At 38.6% G+C, this 22,424-nt stretch overlaps 1 protein-coding gene across 2 annotated transcripts in view; it reads left to right on the forward strand.

Moving 5' to 3' along the window:
- epha4a (eph receptor A4a) overlaps positions 1-22,424 on the forward strand; it is a 103,112-nt gene that overhangs the window by 29,965 nt on the left and 50,723 nt on the right. Inside the window, exons 4-5 of one of the 2 annotated variants that reach the window (XM_060834864.1) lie at positions 18,489-18,644; positions 19,212-19,417. In XM_060834864.1, the coding sequence (XP_060690847.1) occupies positions 18,489-18,644; positions 19,212-19,231 (176 nt within the window). In that variant the 3' untranslated portion in view covers positions 19,232-19,417. Of the gene's footprint in view, positions 1-18,488; positions 18,645-19,211; positions 19,418-22,424 lie in introns of those variants that run through there. The other variant, XM_060834863.1, reaches the window with a different exon arrangement.

Genomic DNA, 22,424 nt, shown 5'->3' on the forward strand with positions numbered 1-22,424 from the left:
CACAACACTCCACCATATCTGCTCCCAGGAGGAGCAGTTCCCCTCCAAGAAATCCCAGATGGCCTCCAATTTCTCCTCGTACATGATCCTCCAGCAGATCTCCACTTCCCATAATACTGTCTTTGAACCCCACCCATCCAACTGCAACAAGGATAGAAGTCCCCGGTCCTCACCTTTCACCCTACCAATCTCTGGATACAACGCATCATCCTCAGCCATTTCCACCACCTACAATCAGAGTCCACTACTAGAGATATATTTCCCTCCCTAAACCTATCTATATTCCACAGAGATCATTCTCTCCGTGACATCCTCCCCACCCAGCACTTCCCTTGCTGCCATCAGAGGTGTAAAACTATGCACATACCTCCTCTCTCACCTCCATCCAAGGCCCCAAAAGATCTTTTCACATCCGGCAGAGATTTTCCTGCACGTCCAAATACCTCATCAGACGACACGGTGGCACAGTGGTTAGCACTGCTGCCTCACAGCGCCAGAGATCCGGGTTCATTCCCGCCTCAGGTGACTGACTGTGTGGAGTTTGCACATTCTCCCCGTGTCTGCGTGGGTTTCCCTCCGGGAGTTCCGGTTTCCTCCCACAGTCCAAAAATGTGCAGGTTAGGTGAATTGGCCATGCTAAATTGCCTGTAGTATTAGGTGAAGGGGTAAATGTAGGGGAATGGGTCTGGGTGGGTTGCCCTTCGGAGGGTCGATGTGGACTTGTTGGGCTGAAGGGCCTGTTTCCACACTGTGTAATCTAATCTAATCTCATCTACTGTGTCCGTTTCGCAGGATGCCAACTCATGGAGCATTTCGGGTAACATCTCTGGGACACATGTGCCAAACAACCGCACTGCCCTGTGGCCGACCACTTCCACTCCCCCTCCCATGCAAGTCCTGGGCCTCCTCTACCGCCAAACCAAACCCAGGTGATGCCTGGAGGATCAAGCCTCATCTTCTGCCTTGGGACCCTTCAAGCACAGAGCATCAACATTGAAATCATTAGTTTCCAAATCTCCCTTGCCCCTACCTCATCCCAGATCCAACCCTCCAACTCGTCACTGCTCTTGACTTGCCCTGTTCATCTTCCCACCTATCCGCTCCACCCTTCCTGCTAACCAATCATAATTACCCCCACCTGCATTCACCAATCGCCTTCCCAGCTACCTTCCACCCCAGCCCCACCTCCACCCCACCCGCCTATTTATCTCTCTGCCCCCTTCCCCCACACACATTCCTGATGACGGGCTTATGCCTGACACATTGACTGTCCTGCACCTCAGGTGCTGCCTGACCTGCCATGCTTTCCACCACACATTTTTTTGACCCTCACCACCTGCTGCAGACCCAGACTAACAGCTATGTTCTTCAGGAGTCAACCAGCTTGATCAGTAGTGCTGCTGCGGAGTCCCTCCTGATAGTGGAGTACATTTGTTTGTCCTTGTCATTCTCGGTGCTTCCTCTAAGTGGTGGTTAACATGGATGAATATTGACTTACCAGCCAGGGGCATGTGGCAGTATGTGGTAATCAGGAGGGAGTTTCCTTGCCCCTGACTGACTTGATGCCATGAGACCAAATGGGGTCCAGATGCAGTATTGCATCTCTGCCACAACTACCTCTGCCACCTTTGTGGGTTGGTGCTGCTGGTGGGACAGGACTACACAGTTATGGTGGTGCCAGGCACTTTGTGTCAGATTTGATTCTATGAGTAAGACTGTACTGGGTTGTTGCTTAATTAGACTGAGACAGCTCTCATGATTCTGGGACTAGCCCCTCCCCAAAATAAAATGTTGGCGAGGAGGATCAACAGAACAGAGTTAACGCTTATTGTTTCTGGTGCCAGGTGTTATGTCTGATGTCATTCCTTTTTTCATATGACTGAATGCTTGCTAGGCTTATTCAGAGGGCAGCGAAGAGTTGACTGCATAGAGATGTACAGCATAAAAACATACCGTTCAGTCCAATTTGTCCATGCTGACCAATTATCCTAAATTAGTCTAGTTTCATTTGCCAACATTTGACCCATATCACCCTCAACCCTTTCTATTCATGCACCCATCCAAGATGCCCTTTAAATGACGTGGGTCTGGCATCTCATATAGGCCAGACCAGGTGAGGACTGCAGATTTCCTTCCCTAAAGACCATTAGTGAACTAGATGAAATGTTTACAACAATTGATTCATTGTCATTTGCCTTTCATTTGCAGATTTTAAAAAAAATGCAAATTCCACAATGCCATAATGGAATTCCAACCCAGGTCCCAAAAATACTTGCATCTCTAAATTTCCAGGCAATTTAGCAACAATACCATTGTATCTCCCACCACTGGTATCAGCCTTCAAAGTGCCAAGCCCTGGAATTCCCTCTCAAATTCTCTGCTGTTTACTGAACCTTCTTCCTTTGAGACACTTAGGTCTTTGAACGAGTTTTTGACTTAGTATCCTCTTTTATGGAGTGGTATCATGTTTTGTAATGATTCTATGAAGTACCTTGTGTTGTTTCATTGTGTTAAAGGCACTGTGTACATATAAGTTGTTGTTTTTTGTTGTCCTCCCTCATTGCCTTTTGATACTTCCTGCTGTCTGGTTTCCTTTGTCACCGATATTCTAATTGTTTGTTCAGATCACATCACAGTAAACCTGTAAATTGAGAATTTATGTCTGGTTGGGAGATATGATTGTATGTAATAGAATCTGAACCATTGTGATTGCTAACAACACTGAACTAATTATATGCTTATAATTTAATATTTAAGGTATTTGCTGTTAATGAACAGCAGAGGAAAAATCATATTACTGTCGTTTAGTAAGCATTTAATACAGGAGATCTTCAGGGAGAGGTCAGTGCAAGTTTCTTCCCATCTATAGCTAATCATCCTTTGTTTTGGGAATATAATACATAGAATTGTTACAATTTTGCCAATTACTGTGTTTGACTTGGTGATAATTCCAAAGGACTATGTGAAGGAATTTGGGCTTACATGTAATGCTTGTGCTGCAGTATCATTGCAAGTTGCCATCCTTTAAAAGTGTGTGTGGTCTGACTGAGAGTACCAGCAGGTAATTCATTGAAGCATCGTATAAAGACAAGTTACTGTTTTCATCTGTTGTACACGGTGAGACTGGGTAACAATCAGAATGAAGTAAATTGGTTTCCTAACTAAGGGTTACCAATGGGACTTCAAGAACACCGCCTTTACTCTGACTGTAATATGGAGATTTGATCTGGAAGTTGCCTGGCCTCTGAATCAGATGCTCACTACTTTAACCAACTGATCTATTGATGGAGCTTAGCACAACTTTCTGAATTGTGAATATCCTCCAAAGGGATGAGGGAGAATCATAATTGAGGAGTAATCCATTTGATTACTGCTGGCCAACACGAATGACCAACATTGTGAGAATTCCTCCAATAGGCTGCATTCTACCTCATGAAAAGGAAAGCCAAAAATTGGCACCCAGATGAAAAAAATCCTACCCAACGCCTGGATACATTGGGAGGGACTCTGAATATGGGACCTTGTCAAATCTGACAGTCCCTGTAGCCGTCCTCCAAGAGACTCTGAAGAAGGAGAAGAGCTAGAAAGTGCTGGAAATACTCAGCAGCCCAGATGTAATCTGCAGAGGGAGAAATAGAATTTTTCAAAAAAAGTCTGTGATAAGCTGGAAAGCAGGAGAGCTGAAATGACAGAAGGGATAATGACTAGAGGTGTAAATGTGGTTTTAAAAAAAAAATTTGTGATGTGGACATCACCAACTAGGACAGCATTTATTGCCTATCCAGTTAAGAGTTAACCACATTGCTGTGAGTTTGGAGTCACATATAGACCAGACTAGGTAAGGCAGTAATTTCCTTTCCTCTGAGACATTAGTATAACAGGTGGATTTTTCCTGACAATTGTTTCATGGTGGTCATTAGATCCTTAATTCCAGACTTTTATTGAATTCAAATTCCACCATCTGCCATGGTGGATTTGAACCTGGGTCCCCAGGACATTGTATGAGTTAACAGTGTAGTGGTAATACCTCTAGGCCATGGCCTCCCCTAAATAGCAATGAAAATTACCAATAGCTGCTGTTTGTAAAGATGGTGATAAGGATTTTGATGTGAATTGTTGAACTCACTGTTGGGTTTGTGAAGTGTCAAATCAAAAGACAGGGTGCTTGTGATAACAGGGCAGGAGGCTGAAGACAGCTCAGAATGAGAGTAAGCAGAGCATCAGGTGATTGGAAGCTCGGGATCACTCTTGTGATCTAAATGGAGAGATTCTGCGACGTGATCACCCAATTTAGTTCAGAGAAGACTCCAACAGTATATTGAATTGAAAGAAATACAGTTAAGTCAGTGTTTCTCACAGGAGTGTTTGCTAGTTTGGACAGTGAAAAAAGAGGAAGTCAAAGGGCACCTGGTACATCCCCTGTATGTACATGGGATGGTTCTGTGGAATGGAGAGAGGGTGGTGTAATCAGTGGACCAGTTATCCTGCTGGGAACAATTGCTTTGGCATGCTAAAAGGGTAGGGCAAAATTTGGAGATGTCAGGCTGGAGGTGGTGGCAATAGCAGAGGCTGGCCTTTTCAATGTGGTTATTGTGGCAGCCGTTTATACTGAACATAGACATGTAATTGAATGGTAAATGCTCAAAGAAATACTTGTAATACACTAAACATGCAAGCTCTTACAGCTGTTCAACCACATTAGCACCCATTAAGCTACAATACCTTGGCTGTTGAAACCCCATCATTGTTGTCAGAATATAGATTGTACTAATACTGTGACTGCAGTGCTTAAGGTAGATGGAAAGCCAAAAGCAATGAGACTCTGCTCCAAAATTGATCTTCTCAACAGGCTGGGTGAATAGGAAATATTTTTCTTGGACATCTGGTAAGGACAAAGTGGAAAGATTTGATTCATTTCTATGTGTTAACCTCCCCTCATCCCATCCACTATGGAACAAATCCATAAAAAAAGAAAAAGTGCCGCTACTCGGAATGCAGTGACCAGGACTAGATGCAGTGCTTTTCTGTTTTGTTGCTCATAGGATCTGATGTCTTGTCTAGGTCAGCTTTTGTTGCCCAGAATTAACCACATTGCTGTGGGTCTGAATTCATATGTAGCCCAGTCAAGTGAAGGATTTAACATTCCTCCTCTTTTAAAACAGCCCTTTGCTCATTTCAGTGCACAATCAAAAATACAGAAAATAAAAAGATGATGTCTTAACAAGGATTAGTCAATAGGTCTGGATGACTTCCTTTCCAGATTGTTAAAATAGGGTTGGAAATAATGGAAGAATTCAACATAATTTTCTGATCTTCCCTAGATACAGAGGGAGGTGTCAGAAGATTACTAAATGATAAATATAGCACCTTAATTCAAGAAAGTGTTTTAAAGTCAGTCCTAGTGACTACAGACCAAACAGTTTAACTTCTGTGATGAGTGAAGTCTTAGTTAAATAGTGAGGAAAATCAACAAGCGTTTGAAGATGTTTGAGTTAATTAAGGACAACCAGCATGAATTTGTAATTAGTTGATTGTGCTTGTCTAACTTAACTGTATTGTTTGATGAAATAACAGAAGATCAATGAAGGGAATGCAATGAACATTAGCTATATTGATTTTAAGAAAGCACTTGACTTAGTGCCACATAAGAGTCTTGTTAACAAAGCTATGGCTCAGCAAATAAGAAGGACAGTGTCAATTCTTAAAAAAAAGGCTTAAGGACAGAAAAGTGATTCATGATAAATTGTTGTTTTTCAAACTATGGTGATGTTCTCCGTGGACAATATTGGTGTAGGTACACAATCCTTTATCCAAAATGCTTGGGACCAGCTGGTTTTTTTGAATTCAGAATTTTTCAAATTTCTGAATAAGTGACATTTTGATGGTGAAATTTAAAAATCTTACTGAGCAGCAGACTCAGAATACTACGGGCCCTGAAACAGAATTAAGACCTGCCAGTGCTGGGCCATGCCCACCCACGTCGCATCTGAGTGACACGCATCAAAGTGGGTGTGGGTTTGGGTTAACTGCTTGCACACCAAACAACCTTGTGAATGAGAAAAAAAATTCACAAACAAACCTTTGGACTTTGGAGCTTTTTGGATTTTGGGATTTTGGATAAAGGGTTGTCTACCTGTACCATTTGTTTTGACCTATATAAATTATCTGCATATTGGAATACATAAAATTTGAAAATTTGTCAATGAGAAATGGTATTCAATGAGGTTGGCACAATATGAAATAAATTGATTCGTATAATGGGCATCTGGGTGGTAGATGCGATATCTCTTGTGGTGCAGTAGTAGTGTTCCTATCTCTGTATCAGAAGGCCCAGGTTCATATCCCACTTGCTCCAGGGGTTTGTGTCATAACATCTCCATATCAATCAGAAATGTGAGTTGATGCATTTTGGTGAAAGGGATGGGGAGAATCAAACTACGTTTAATAGCTCAGTTCTAAAATGTATGAAACGTCAGAGGGGCCAAGGATTTGTGTGTGGGGATCTTTGAAGAGATCATTTATTGAGAGAGGAGATAGCAAAGTATAAGTGGTCTTGGGCTACACAAATGTTAGCATTGAGTACAAAAACAGTCAAGTTATGCTGGACCTTTATGAATCTACGGTTCAGACATAATGATAATATCATTGGACAAGTAATCCAGAACATTAAATTAATGTGTGGAAACAGGAGTTTGAGTCCCACTATGGCAGATCTTAAAATTTGAATTAAGTTTTAATTAAATGGGATTTATACCCACATGTTTACTCTCCAGCAATGGTAACTGGTTAACAGTTTTGAGACAACCAAGGATGATTTTCTCCATAAAAGCTTAGTTATATTATCAGCAATTGTAATCTCTCATCCCTGTGCAGACTTAGAATCAAACTTGTGGCCTTTTATTCAATATGGCTTGGTGACAGGTAATTCTATGTTTGAAGGGTGCTTTTACCTGTTAGTTTGATTTTTTTTTTAAAAAGTCTTTTGGCTAGGGAAAACCACATACAAAGATGAGGCAGCTGTTTGCTTAATTGGTTCGGGACTGATAATATTTTGCTAATGCCAACCGTTAGGTAAACATGAGAAATTAATTTGTTATATCAGATAGTTATTCCCATTGAAAAGACACAAAACCTTCTAACCATTGGTTTTGCATGATAAGCAGAACAAATGGGGTAATGCCCATCCAACTTCTATTGCTTTTAGTTGGTCCTGGCATCCATTCTCATTCAGGCTCAATTAAAATTAATTAATTGCATTTATCTATGGGACGTTGGATAAAAATTCTATGCTTCATCCTGGCATGGTGCCATTTTCCACGTGACCTCAGCACCAGTTTAATCTTTGCTTTTTATCTGTGACTCCAGGCAAGGGAGAATTTTGAAGCTATGTCGCAATATTGACATTTTTGTTTCCCACCTGAAGCAATAAAGCGTTCAACACACAAGCTCTTTTGGAGCAGACATTAAACTGACAATTCATCTGCATCATTGAGCGTAAAAAAGATCTCACGGCCCTATTCAAAGAAGAGCAAGAGAGGTCTTTCCAGGGAATTGACAAAGATCCAACCCTTATTGAAAATCACTCAAAACAGGTGATCTGATCTTTTTATTTTATTGCTATCAAGCATCTTGAAGTGTGCCAGATTACAAAATTACATGGGAGACAATGACAAACATTGTAATAATGCAATTTTTATTTCAGTGTGCAAATAGCTCATCTTTACCATATTCCACTATTGCTTTGGAAGATGGAGATAAATACCTTAGACAATGATGCTAAATATTTCTCACCTAATGGGAGATAATAAACTCTGATTTAAAAAAAATGTCAAGGAGGTAACTCCTGTAGTTCTAGCTGATTCCCAGTTAAAGACAATAACACATAATGGAAGGCTGTATTACCCTAACAGTACTACTTGATTTCAATCTATACTTGTGTAGCACCATTGGCACACATGAAGAGCAACTCTAGTTTAAGTCTTTTAATCAGATGGCAATAAACCTTGTGTTTGTTGGCATTGTAAATGCAGGAGGAGACCACATACAGATTAATCAGACATAATTTTCCAAAAAATGATAAGATAAAAAAGGCTCAACTTCACTGTTTCAGTGTTTGATAAGGCTGTCCAACATTGTTCTGATACGTATATCTGATTCGTTAAGATTCATAAGATGTTAAACCAGCCAATATTCAATGAATTTCTCATGGAATAGTCTCCTTTGTTCCTCTACATAACATGAAGAGTTATTGAGCAGTAACAAAAAATTGTCAAGCATTTTGAGAATATGATTGACTTAATTAAAGACTTTGTAAATATTTTCTTTATAAGTATGGTGATACTAGATTGTAAGAACACCCTTTGTAACTCACCCGTTGTTGTTTCAGACGGTGCAGGTTCCAGCCAGCATCATTAACACAACACCTTATAACATCTCAATATTTTCCTGATTAAATTTTCTATGTAAAAGACAAAGTTGCTTAATAATTCAGTTCAACCCCAACCATCCGCAAGGCAAGAGATTTGACTTACAACATTCTAAAATTACATTCCATGACAAAAGCACTCATTCATCGCAAACCAACTTGTAATTAATCCAAAATTTCTACCATGCAGCATTTGGGCATGTTAAAATGGTAGGATTGTTCAGAAATAAAACTCAATTTAAAAGTTCTGTGCCTGAAATGCACATAATTACTCTGCATTTAAAGGTGCGCTGCAGTTTTGTGATTTTCTCCTTTGTGCAGAAGAGCTTTATGTATTTTTCAGGTGATGTTGACCTTGTCATTAGTAAAGTGAATTGAGACTGTAATAACCTTTCAAAGACTTCTGCCACAATCAAACCATTAGTGATGTGAGGCTGAATTTGATTGTACTCTGGGCAGTAGGAATGCAGTTGGGGTATTGGTAAGAGAGCAAGGAGCCATGTTAGGACAGTTTCCTATTGGTACCTTGCTGCTGGGTTAGCTTACTAATAGTGAATGGCAAGGCATTTGGACTGTCTGACCCACAGTCAATTTGCATAACAAAGGTTAATTTTATGGGTCTGTTGGTATTTTTCAGGGATGGAGGCAGTTACCAACTTCATAGAGACTGCATCAATGGCAGACCGAGCGGCCGTTGGAGCCTAAAGCTCCATAGACCCCCAAAAGGGGGCTGTGGGCAGGTATGGCAACCCTGTAGCTCCAAATATCCCCTTGGATTGATTCATCCTGCTTCCCATGGGGCCGACTGTCCTCTTAGCATCATATATTTTAATTTGTACGTCCCTGCCCAAGGGCCTAATCATGTCAAGGTGCCTTTGTGGTTTCTTTGCTGCCTCAGTCGTGCCCATCTCTCCCAATGGTACCTTAAAGCTCCAAAGCTGCCAGTCCTCTGAGTTAAGTGTCCAGAGCCTGTCCACCATTTTTAATTGGACAGTAAACTCGCAAGCAGTCAATAAGGAGATCCGTGATAAAATTGCAGAATGCAAATCACTTTTCAGCTTAATGTTAATCCTAAAGCTCACAGGAGAGTCAAGCCTACAGTTCCTAATTAGCTTCAGTTAGATTATTGTTATTAGTCAACAACAAATTCACATAAATAAAGAAGATGAATACGTTTCTCAGCTTAAAAAATAGTTTTAAATAATGTGGCAATATAAAGTTAATATTTTATCTAACTGCAAGTTATCCTTACAAAAGTACATTTTTTAAAGCTTGCACCTATTCTAAATTCAGCATGGTCATCTTACATACAAAGCCATATGGTATTCACAGATGCATTCAGAGCTGTATGATAGATGGAGAGCTATATATAGTTGGAAAGCAAGGTGAGAATGGAACTGAATTTTTTTCAGAAAATGGTCATAAGCCAAGTAAAGTGTATGGAGGAGAATGGAAAGTATTTTTAATTGAGTTTCAGTTCAATGTTATCATCTAACAGGATCCTTTTGAATGGCTTTAAAGTTGGTTTGTGCAATTACTTGTGCAGTATTTGTGCAATTGGAAGCAGTGTCATTGTGGAAGAATTTTTAGTTGTAATTTTTAGGATACTTTATTATCAGCAAAGAAGATCATAGGCACACAGTTGGGAAACAGTGAAACAACTCATCACATAACATGAGGGGTGGTGCGCTGGGGTGGTTAATGAACTCTTTAGGAAGGCAGATAAAGTTGTTTCAGTCAGCACCGTATAAATCAAAGGATTATCATAGAATTGGAATTTACCTGCTGGCGATATTGGCCAGGGGCCCATTCCCAGGGAGTTGCTTTAATACAGAGAGCTATGTAAACTTGCCAAACAAAATATATCCTTATTTGGCCTTAAGGTGAAAAAAAATCAGAAGATTTCAAATATCAGTTAAGAGTGACTTAGAACAGAAACCTCAAAGTAGTTAACCTGTTCTGCTGTAACGTTTTGAAAACTACAGTTAAACTCCAATTTCTCAAAATGATTTTCTTAAGAATGGATTTGCTGTTTATTCACCTGAGAAAATAGTGGTAAAATTCAGGGCACAGAAAAAAAAATTACTGCTGCTGCTTTAAGGCTTATGAGTGAAATGAATTTGTTCTCAACCTGGTGTTTGGTGTAAGGCCATCATATAAAACTGTGAAATTTCTGCATTAATTGGTGCACTATTACATGTCTCAATCAGAGATAACACAAAGATGGCTGGTGTTGGTAATGGAAATGTCACACTAAGCAGTAGGAGGTGATTTTGCAGGAGCAAAGTGCATTGTTGAGGTAGATTAAGGGAGGCTTACCCTACATTCATAAGGAGTGCTTGATGTTGACATTTCATGAAAAGGGTTCCTCAAAACTGATGCCCCTTACCTTAATAACTGCAAATAACATCTACAAAAAATTCAAGCCATTTTCACTGACAGTGACTTTCATTGTCTACAGGTATATACATATTTAAAATTGCATACCATTTAGTTAATACATCAAGCATAGCTGACAATAGTACATTATAAACTATTTTATGCTAGGCTTTTCTTCTTTGCGTGCTTAACAGAAAATTAGATTTAAATTCAGTGCATTTTAGAAAGATTTTCATTTAATTTGGAGTTAGATAATTATACTGATTAAAATTGCAGGAGATGTTGAGTTGAATTTTTGTTTCATCTCAAATTACCTGAAGAAAATGATGGGTTTTAGATAACTACATGGTATGGAAAATCTCTATAATTTACAGCTGTTCAGAATTATGTCAAATCTTTTCATTCCGTAATGGCATGCTAGTTTGAGCAGAAACATTAAATTTTAAAAATTGGTTAAAATTGAGAGAACACCTTCATTTTAAAAAAAGTACTCTTCCACATCCTTTTCCAAAGGTGATGAATTATCTGAGAACTTGACTCTGTTTGTGGCAGATATTGTTTTGTAATTATCCCAACGCCCCCCCTATGCTGTTGCATAGATATGAGATGTCAGTAAAGCTTCCATCTTGAATTAATTTTTGCATCTTTGTTTGTTGAATTCTGCAGAATTTTCTGTGCGTGGACATTTGTATCCTTTGATTTTGCTGCCACATTATGTAGGTCAGTCTCCCTAAGCGTTTATACATAGAAACTTTCCTAATTGGGATATTCATGATAAAGTGCCCACATATCTCATTGTCTACGCACACTTAACATCATTCCCGTTCTTGAAAATTACGGCTATAATGTGGCTTTTACCACGCTGTGGCACCAATCATAATGCTGATGTATCAATCTCAATGTGATTAATTCCAGTTCTTAGTGTTTTAAATATAAATAGTTTGGCTAAGGTATAAAACAATGTCAGTGTATAGAATTAAGGTTTCTGAATTGGAAGTATCACATTGTTTGCTGAAGGATAATTCATTATCACTATTGTTAACTTTTAGAATAAAATATACAAGGTCTATTATTTTAACCATCAATTACACAAGAAAAAGTCCCTTGTGCTGTAATTTGCATACTCAGTGAGTGACCCTAATACTATTTTTTGTTTGATTTTAGTTAAGTGTGGAGGGGTACAGCATATTTAACCTTTGGTGTCAAGCAAACAGACTTTTAAGTGAGAAGAGATTGGCCTATATATCGTTTTTTTTTTGTTCACTTGTGCAACAGGGAAAATATTTTACATAAAATTCCTGAGAAATAGGCAAATTACTTATAATGAGCATTCATTTTACTTGGACCTTCAGCCTCTTACTATTTACCTTCTCACAGTTACATCAGTGCACATCAAACATCACATTTGAATCTGTGCGATTTAGAAAAAATAAAAATGCACTATGATGATCTCTTGTGGACACAGGCTGACAGCAGTCCTGACTAGATCTTTGAATAATAACAGTTCTTTGTTTCCCTAGCTGCTTGGGTTGATCCCATCTGCTAGCTGAGTTTGGGACTTAAATGGTTTTTAAGGATCAGTATGACTTAAAAGATCAGGGATAATCTCAGGCAGACTAGCCAGCTCTTTAAGATTTAGATCTGTGCTTTCTTTGCTTGTCATTGTTTGAACAGTTATGTAAATGATTCTCTTGTTGCAAGTGCAAGATCATTATAACTCCTTGTTAATACATAATATTAATATATAATGCTTTATGAATGAAAACTAATATTTTATATTTAGCTTCTGTTTATTTTTGCCTATGTGCCAGAACAGGAGAGAATAGTTTAAAACTTGAAAATGCTTTCATATTTTTTAAACGGCTGAGCTGTGTGGTTCTACCTCAAACTGCCCTGATCATGAGCTTCTATACTTGTTCAGCAAACCTATTTACATTAGCAAGCAGACTGCCTAAATTCTAGCATGCCCCATTAATCCCACTACTTAAAATCATCCCAATTTCCTTTTTTTCTTTTAAAACAAAAAGACAATCTTGTGATCGCAATGTCTCCCACACACACACTTTTCTCATCAATCTTAAATATAAAGCATTGGCTGAGATCATCTCTGAAGATTGTCCCTGTGACTACTGAACAAACAGATCGACTGATTTTGCTTTGGAGTAGCTGAGCGGTTCAATATCCAATCATGTTTAAGCATCGGATTCTCCAGAAAACAAAACTAAAAACATTAAAGCAAAACATTGCCGATTCTGGAAGGAAAACAAAGTGTTGAAAACACTTAGGTCTAGCCGCATCTGGGGCAAGAGAAGAAAGTTAATGTTCCTGGTCAATATATCAAACATCTTGGTGAATGTTTGGATTTTTCAGTTTCAATCTAAATGTTGAATTTAGGTTGTACTCATTTTACTACCCTTCATATTTATGGCAATCAAAAATTCATGGCTTAGTGCTCTCCAGTTCTGTTCCCGTTAGACTGAGAGGTTAGTGCGTCTGACAGCTGCCTATGCAATTGCAGCACATCATACATGCCCACCTGCCCTTTGCTGCTGGAAGCTCTGCCATGTCAACTGTGCAGGGGCCAATGCAGCCCTCATCTTTGAGACCAATTCCACACTCTCCATTCAACCACTTTGTTGAAACAAGCCAATAATAAAATCTTTCTTTATGATCTAGTAACTTCTTCATCTTTTGTGTCTGGATGCCTCTCTGGTGATGGCTGTTGAACTCTTCAGAGGTGGTGATGTCTCAACTGATCCAACATTAATGATCACAAATGCTGATGATTTATGTCTAATTTCTTGCTTAAATTGAACACTTGTTGAAGGAAGATAATGAGAATGCTACCCAGTCTATTACATTAAAAAACTTATCAAAGAAATTCCCAAGGCACCCTATTCAAGGAAGTGCATTATCCTTGGTATGCATATAACATGATACTTAATTGTATGTTGAACTTCTTCATTCTAACCTTAGGAATGTTTTGACAGGTGAACAAATGCCTAATTTGATTATAATTTTACAATCAACATTCCAGAAAGGTTCAGGTTCTTGATTACCTGTAATCTGTTATCTCAGTATAATTTTGTAGCCTAGCAACTTGGCTACAATACACCTGAGTGGGGTAATAAGCCAATTCTGTTGGTTGTCCAGTGACTAATATTGCAAAATGCCAACTACTGAACACCTGTTCAAGATAGAGGTTTTTGTAACAAATTTGAATTCTATGATTTAAGTTGCCTGTCTGCATTCAAAGATGTGACTGACAAATTCTGACTTTCCATCTGTAAAAGTTGTTATAGGGTGACTAAATCGGTGTGTCCTTGGAATGATCATAATGGAATGACCATCAGCCATGCTTGAATGGCGGAGTGGACTCGATGGGCCGAATGGCCTTACTTCCACTCCTATGTCTAATGGTCTTATAATTGGGAATATTTTTCTTTCTTTGTTATCAGGTTATGTACCTAGAGCTAAATTTTACCAGGAATTGGCAAAGTGTCAGTGTTGAGATTTTCTTTCCATGAGCCCTTTGAGGTATGTTGATCGCTGCAGTTTGCCTGATTAGGTAAGCACCATATCTCTATGCCACCCCACGCATGCTCCGTTCTGCTTGGTAATGGTGGATGTACTTGCTGCAGATAGGACCTCCCAGGATCCCTGACACTGGCGCCGTTTTAAAGCATAAATCTGCCAACCAGGAACTCCCCTTCACTGTGTACATAATGGGAGGGAACAGAGAGAAACTATTCCAAAGGCACACTTGTGGCACAGCTGATGTTTTATTGCAAATATAAGCTCACAATTACTATTTTATATCATCAGCTGTCCGATTGGCAGCCATTTAACTGCAGCTATAAAAATTCAAGCTACACAGATTAACCACCCTCAACATCATTCCACCTTCAAAACCTGTCTAAGGGAGTGCTACTCTGACCTTAACACCAAATGTAACCTAAAATCTTCTCATTGTCTAATCTAGGAAGCCTGCAAGCAGTTGAAAATGCCACTCTTTTTCTGCAACATCAAAAGCAAAGAAAGGCTGCATTTGCCTCTGGGAGCATAACTGCTTGCTGTTTTGAGCACTGACACATTTAAAGACAGAGAGTGATCATTTTACCCAGCTCTCATCTACTGGAACTAGGTATCAATTTAGTCCTGTCTGACTTGTAACGCTTGTTGCTGCAGAAGGTGATGTTCCTCAGATTCAACATCCTCATCTTCATCCTTGGAAGATTGCAGCTGCTCTCCCAGGTCTCCATTGTCCATCACACCCCCATGTCCTGCAATGCTTTGTCAATTCCCACCCTTGCATAACGAGTTAGTCTTCATCACATTTATTGGCCCCTCTGCAACCCTGTCCATCTCCTTGATTGACTGCTGACAACTACGACAAACTACCTGACTCTGTCTGCAAGGCAAGGCAAAAGACTGTGTGTCTAAATTCTAGCAGTTAGAAAAAAGGTAAGACAAAGGCAAGGCATAAATGTCATGAGCAGCCCTGAGATTCAGCCTTGTCTTCATTTTGATGGATGCTTGCCCCTATGCAGCAAAGTGTCCTGGCAGCAGCATTACAATGAAAGGTACCAGTGTGCTACAAAGTGCAGCAATAAAGTGGAAAACTGTATTGTGGGTGGGTTGGTGATGCATCATAATGACCTAGTGAGGCTTGTACACTAGGTGCTAATCATTGTGGGGGGAGGAGGAGAAATGTGGCCTGCCAATGGAGTGTGCTCCGAGATGTTGGTGACTGCTGGCTAAGTTGGAGGCTGAAGAAGTGCATGGCAAACTGGAGTTGTCAGGTACCTGCACTGGCTTCCATATCATAAATGTGGGGTACATCCAGTACTTGTAGAATGGGAAATTGCAGATCAATCAGGCAAGCTTGGGTACTTGGATGCAGAACTGGGCTGAGAAGTGTCAGATAGAGTTCAACCTGGAAAAGTGTGAAGTGATTTACTTTGGAAAGTGTAATCTGCATTCAAATTTAAGTGTTAAAGACAGGATTCTTGGCAATGTGGAGGAACAGAGGAATCTTGGGGTCCACATTGATAGATACCTCAAAGTTGCTACGTAAGTTGATAGGGTTGTTAAGAAGCCATACGGTAGGTTTGCTTTCAGTTGCAGAGGAATTGAGTTTTAAGAGCCATGAGGTTATGCTGTAGCTCTTTAAAACCTTGGTTAGACCATTCTTAGAATATTGTGTTCATTTCTGGTAACCCCATTATAGGAGGGATGCGGAAGCTTTAGAGAGGGTGCAGAGGAGGTTTACAGGGATCCTGCCTGGGCTGGAGGGCATGTCTTATGAAGAAAGGTTGAGGGAGCTAGGGCTGTTCTCATTGGAGTGAAGAAGGATGAGAGGTGACTTGATAGAGGTGTACAAAATGATGAGAGGCATTGATAAAGTGGATAAACAGGCATTTTCCCATGACAGAAATGTCTATCACAAAGGGGCATAATTTTTAAGGTAATTGGCGGAAGGTTTAGGGGAGATGTCAGAGGTAGGTTCTTTACACAGAGTAATGGATGTGTGGAATGCACTGTCAGCAGTGGTAGTAGAGTCAAATACATTAGGGACATTTAAACGACTCCTGGATAGAAACATGGATGATAGTAAAATGTAAGATCCGTAGGTTAGTTTGATCTTAGAGTAGGATAAAAGGTCAGCACAACATCGAGGGCTGAAGGGCTTGTACTATGCTATACTGTTCTATTTTCTATGTAACATCATGCAAGTGGGCTTCTTGTTACTCACTAGAGAGATCCTTATCTTGTTGTTCAAGACATGAGGTGGAATCAGACATTTTTCACGATGACTAGAATTAATATTTGCTGATCTAGCTATATTTTCCTAACTTGACATTGTCCGCATGTATTCAAGGGCTGGAAAGATTTCACCCTGATTTTCTATATTTGTATTTGTTATTTATGGATCTGAAAGAGTTAATACTATGAAATGCTATAAAGGCACCTATTACATTGATGTCATATGGACTTGTGGGCAGAACATCTTACAATCTTGAAGGACTGAGACCTAATATATGGTACTTCTCCTGACATGACTGATATTGTTACAATGTAACCTCTAACTAGTTGCTCACATGCAATAAACTATATTTTATCAACTACAAGAGACTCTTCCAATGAGACCAGGAAGTTATTTGTCTCTAACAGACTAGACCAAGGACTTAAAGAACAATGGTGGCAGCAACCATCATTTAGAACAGCTGATGATGTAACATAGTGAGCTGCCATACAACAATATTGTCCTAAGGCAATCCGAATATCTCATGTTTTTACAAGAATGACTTTATTCTTCAGAATCTGCCCCCGTTCTTCAGTAATCTACGATGCATTTTATTAAAACAACAAACCAGCACACATACTTTAAGAAATATGTTAGTTTGGACTTTTAATTTCTCTTATGACAAGCACGTTATCACTATTTGAAGTAGAAAATACTGGAAATATGCTGCAGGTCAAACAGCACCTGTCAGTGGTTCTGATCATAGTCAGAGACATTTATTGTGGTTTTTCCCTTGAAAGATGCTGACTCATTTGCTGTGTGTCCTCAGCCTTCAGATTTCAAATGGCAGTATTTGTACTTGGTTTATCTTATTTCCTTAATAAATGGAAAGTATTTAAATTAGAATTAGAACAATATCTTTTTATCCCAATTATATATATTTGTGTATGTTTAATTTACACTTGCTAATGATCATGATATATAAGAGATAAATGAATAAAGTTTGCCTTCAGAGTCTTGGTCACAGTAGTTAACAGTAGGACATACAATGTTTAGTTCATGTTTTAAATATTTGACATATGAGATTTTCATATATCAACTTACGCTTCTGCATTATTTTCTTGAAAACTAACCAAATGAGAAATGGATGGGCAACTGTAACTCTAGTGTTTCGATACAGCTGTTACAGTCAGTGCAGTGGAATGCTCAGTGTTAACAGGACAATGTACTTCACAGTCTCCATTTGTTTAATCTGACAGGCTCCCTTGCCCATTTGGGCTGTTATTACTTGTTTCTGGGATTGCTTTGGGTTAGCATTGTTTGATGTGGAGGGAGGGTTTTGACCTTTATACTTAGCTGTGATTCTTGATTTTTTTTCTCTCAATAAAATCCTGAAGCTGCTGAACTATAGCCAAAAGCATCGTGCAACCTTATGCAACAGCACTAGTTCCATAAATCTTAATCACCTCTGTTACAGATTTGAAGCTAGAGCTGGGGGAGATTGATAGTTTTGGTTAATTGTTTTTTCTGCCATCGGAAGAAGTTTATTGCCCCAATTACTTCTCTTGATAATTTTGCAACTAGCAAGGATGATGAGTAACAAGAGGTGAGTTTATAACCTTCAGGTGACATAGAGATTTTAAATCCCTCTTTTCACTCTCGTTCAAACCACTGCCTGTTTTAGGAGAAACATAGTCTAGTGATGACAAAATGATGACATTCAGACCAGCAGAACCATTACATCTGAGACACAAAATCTCATGGCATGTAAATGTTTTGAAATCCATCCTTTTACTCCTCTGGTTATTTACATTAACACTCCATTTCTCTTCCATTAAAAGTTAAGTGTTATCCCACTGTAGAGACTTCAAAATGTTACGAGGAGGTTCCATATAAAGCTATGTAAATAACACAGTGACACTTCATTCTTTCTTCCAGCTTGTAAAGTTGGATACTACAAGGCTTTGTCGACAGATCCAAGCTGCTCGAAATGTCCACCCCATAGCTCTTCCACTCAGGAAGCTTCCACATCCTGCACCTGTGAAAGGGGGTACTTCAGAGCTGAAAACGATCCCTTGTCGATGCCCTGTACAAGTGAGTCTAATTTTCATTTTGTCTCAATTGTTTGTTTATTGAAGTGCAATTAGGTCCTTTATTTCACCTACAATTCTAATAACAAAGCAATCTTTATATAATAAATGTGCCATGATACATTATACATCTAAAAAAAGAATGAACAGTTGTGCCTTAATGGTACATGAATCTGAGATGATTTTCATCCTTTAACAACAAAACAGAATGCTGGCACATTACATTGTACAGCTAAAATGAACAGCATATGTATCACTCAGCATTTAGTTTAAGACCAAATGCCAACAGTTAACATTTAAGTGTTACTAGAGGAATAGGAGTAAACTAGGAAAACTGCATTGTATTTAATCTCTCAATTCAAGGAAAAAGGTAAGTGGAGGAATTAGACTGCTGAGCAGTAGTGGTTCAAGATCTATTGGAGATAGCCAAGAATATGATGATGAGAGCGCTTTCAGGAAAGTGAGGAAGAACTATTAAGGGATAGGAGTTCAAGGTCATTGTAGGTAACAATTCTTGACTCATTGATAGAGCTGTATACTTTGATGCATTTTGAAAGATCATCCTTTTTAGGATCCCTGTTGTGCTATTGACTAAAGTATTAATCACATGGAGACGGGAAAAGCATCAATAATCAGAGCTGGAATAGTCAAGGATAAATGCTGAGATATAAGACAGCGATGATGAATTCAGCCAGAAGGAGACACCGGCAGTTAAGTCTCAATTGTGTATGTGTTAATAATAATGTACAAATTACCAGATCATCTGTTCCCTCAAATGAAATTGTTGGCTATTAGAAATTTCAAAAATACCAACAAGATAAAGGATGGGATTGTTATTCAAAATGAAGACACTAACTTGGACTCTGGAAATGGAAATTCAGTACCAATTACCTCCTGCAGAAATAGTTTTGATATAGGTGACAGCCATTGTCTGGTTCATTTCTTAGGCAATGCCTTGACCAATTGGTCAATTTGAAAAATGTGTTGCTGGAAAAGCACAGCAGGTCAGGCAGCATCAAAGGAGCAGGAGAATCGACGTTTTGGGCCAAATCTCCTGCTCCTTTGATGCTGCCTGACCTGCTGCACTTTTCCAGCAACACATTTTTCAGCTCTGATCTCCAGCATCAGCAGTCCTCACTTTCTCCCAAATGGTCAATTTGCCTTGTTAAAATGTAAACAAAACTTGGCACTTCATTGTCAGTTGTCATAAACTGATGCATTAGCCTGTACAAACCAGCGTTCACTTGCTACACCTGTCATACAGTAGAAATGTCATTTTCCTTTGTTTAGGTATTTCGTACAAATTGTCTTGATGAGTGCAAGGGGAAAATCTTTGACAAAATGTGTCATTTTAATGCAAAAAATTTCCTGTACCAACTGAATTGTATTTTTAAAAGTAAAACGGTTTGATTTTACTGAAAGTTGTTTGTGGATTAATTAAGAAGTTAGAATTTTGTTATTCACTAAAATAAGTTTGTTAAAATAACTGCTGCTTGTTTACTCTGACTGGATAGGTACACATCAAAAAATGAACATGGTTTGTGCAGTAGTTAAATGTAGATACTGATTAACATTTCATTTTATTAAAATTAATATAGTTATCACCGTAGAATGGAAAGGTATCAGCCTATCAAATAGTTTGGAAATGTGTTGGCAATACCAAATAATAGACTATACAATTTAATGTTATGTTTTAATCACGTTTTCAACTGAATGCAGAAAAGACATGACCTTCACTGATGCAGTGTTAATTTGAGTGATTCTTTGCAGTGTTCAAACATTGCAACTGCTCCTTAATGTAACATTCACAAACACAACTTTCTTATCAGTTAACTCTTTCATATATCCCTTTGATTTTTCAAATATGGTTTTGTACTCTTGGAACTCTTATGCAAAATAGTTGATTTTTAAGAAATCTCAATGTTTCCATGATTTTTCAGCCTAGACTTTCAGAAAAGGGAACTTAGAATATGTACAAAAAAGTGATGTAAAGCTAATGTGGGTACAAAATTAAATTCTGTAAATGTACCATACGTCTATATTGTTCCAAATTTTACTAGAATTAAAAGAATCTGTATGTTTATCCAGAAACCATTTCAAAAGGGTTTTCCTCTAATTTTTCATTAAACCCAAATGAAGATTTTTTTTTGAAAAACGGCATTGGTTGTCACTGAGTTACTTATTATCATACTAAAAACTTCACTCTTGTCCACCTTGCCATTATTTTATTGGCAAGCCTGGAAAGAAAATATTGGGAGACAATTGAACTAATGTAATAGGAAGTGGTTTTGTGGCATGGTGGTGGTGTCCCTAAGTCTCAGCCAGGAGGCCCAGGTTTAAGCCTCAACTGCTACAGAGGTATGAAATGACATCTCTGAACAGATTGATTCGGGGGGCGGGGGGAAGGAATGTAAGTGTAACAGATAGGTGCAACCTCTACAAAGAAGACACGGGGTACAGAGATTTGAATGAGATCAAGTTTATAAAAATTCGAAGTTGGAAAACTAGCTGGGGGACCCTTGGAAAAATAGAATATGGAGCTGAGAAATGGACGAAGGGGGTAATAAAAAAGATGAACAATATTATTGCGCTGGAATTAGTCAGGCTTTATGATGGACAAGTTCGGTTTGGAGCTCAGTTCAGAGTTAAAATCCGCAAGGGCCTTTGTGAAGTGCTGATTAGATGCAATAGAGAGTCTATTTCATTGATTTCAAGCTCTTTCTGTTGTAATTTTCCCTTCTAATTTTATTAACTGTAAAATTTTATTTTCCTAAAAGATAATTTCTGAACTCTGTCTGTTATAGGAAGTTTATTGTTTGTAATCTTACTTTTGCCTTTTGCTCTCCTGACACTACATTGTTTCTTATTCTACCTTCCATCATCGCTGACCTTTCACGTAGTCCATGCCCTTTGGAACTCACTTCTGCAGCCTTGTGTAATAACTTCACTGCAAGATTGTTCAAACTTGTGACATTTATAGCAAAATGGTCAAAAATCAACTTGCTCCAAGCCAAGTGTGGGGTTGCTAATGGGCTGCAAGATATAATGCAGAAAATATTTGTCAACAGAGGTTTGGAAAGAAGTACATTACCCTTTTCCATTGGAATGAAGCATTAAGTGTAAATCTACTTCTCATGTTGAATGATAAATGGTGCAATGCCAAGGAATCCTTTGCTAACAGATAATGTAATCTGAGTACCACCACTTGAATAAACTGGCCTCCAGCAAACTACACACTTTCCATATCTGTTGAAAGAAATCTATTAGGGCTGATGATATGTGGATGTGTCAAGAAAGATTTTAAAAAATTCCTTTAAGGGTAATAAAGTAACTTATTTCTCTTGTTTACGATCATCCACTTTCACAAATGTGCCTTTCTGCTTTCATGGTTGACAGGATTTATCAGTTGCTTGGGCTAGCCATATCAGCCCATCATTGAGTACTTTCAGGATGTTGGTCAGAAGTGATGAAATTAAAGAGTTTCTGAAGTCCTTCATTTAAACCCCTTTCAAAACTAAACTTGGATACTCTGCATTTCAACACCACTTTTAAAAGACATAGAAATCAGAAAGCTTTTCTTAAATTGATTTTTCTTCTCTATATAATTCCAAACTTTGAGTCCTGCAAACTCTTTCTCCACTGTATGATCAATGGAGAAAGATAATGGATAGACCAAACGTGAAGGAGTAGGATTTGCATAATGTTGTTATTTTCTTCATTTTTAAGACCCCCACCTCCCTAAAAACTTCCATTCATATCTTCTTCCATTACTTTACCACAGTTA

Source organism: Hemiscyllium ocellatum, chromosome 13 (assembly GCF_020745735.1).
Source record: "Hemiscyllium ocellatum isolate sHemOce1 chromosome 13, sHemOce1.pat.X.cur, whole genome shotgun sequence".
NCBI classification, from domain to species: domain Eukaryota; kingdom Metazoa; phylum Chordata; class Chondrichthyes; order Orectolobiformes; family Hemiscylliidae; genus Hemiscyllium; species Hemiscyllium ocellatum.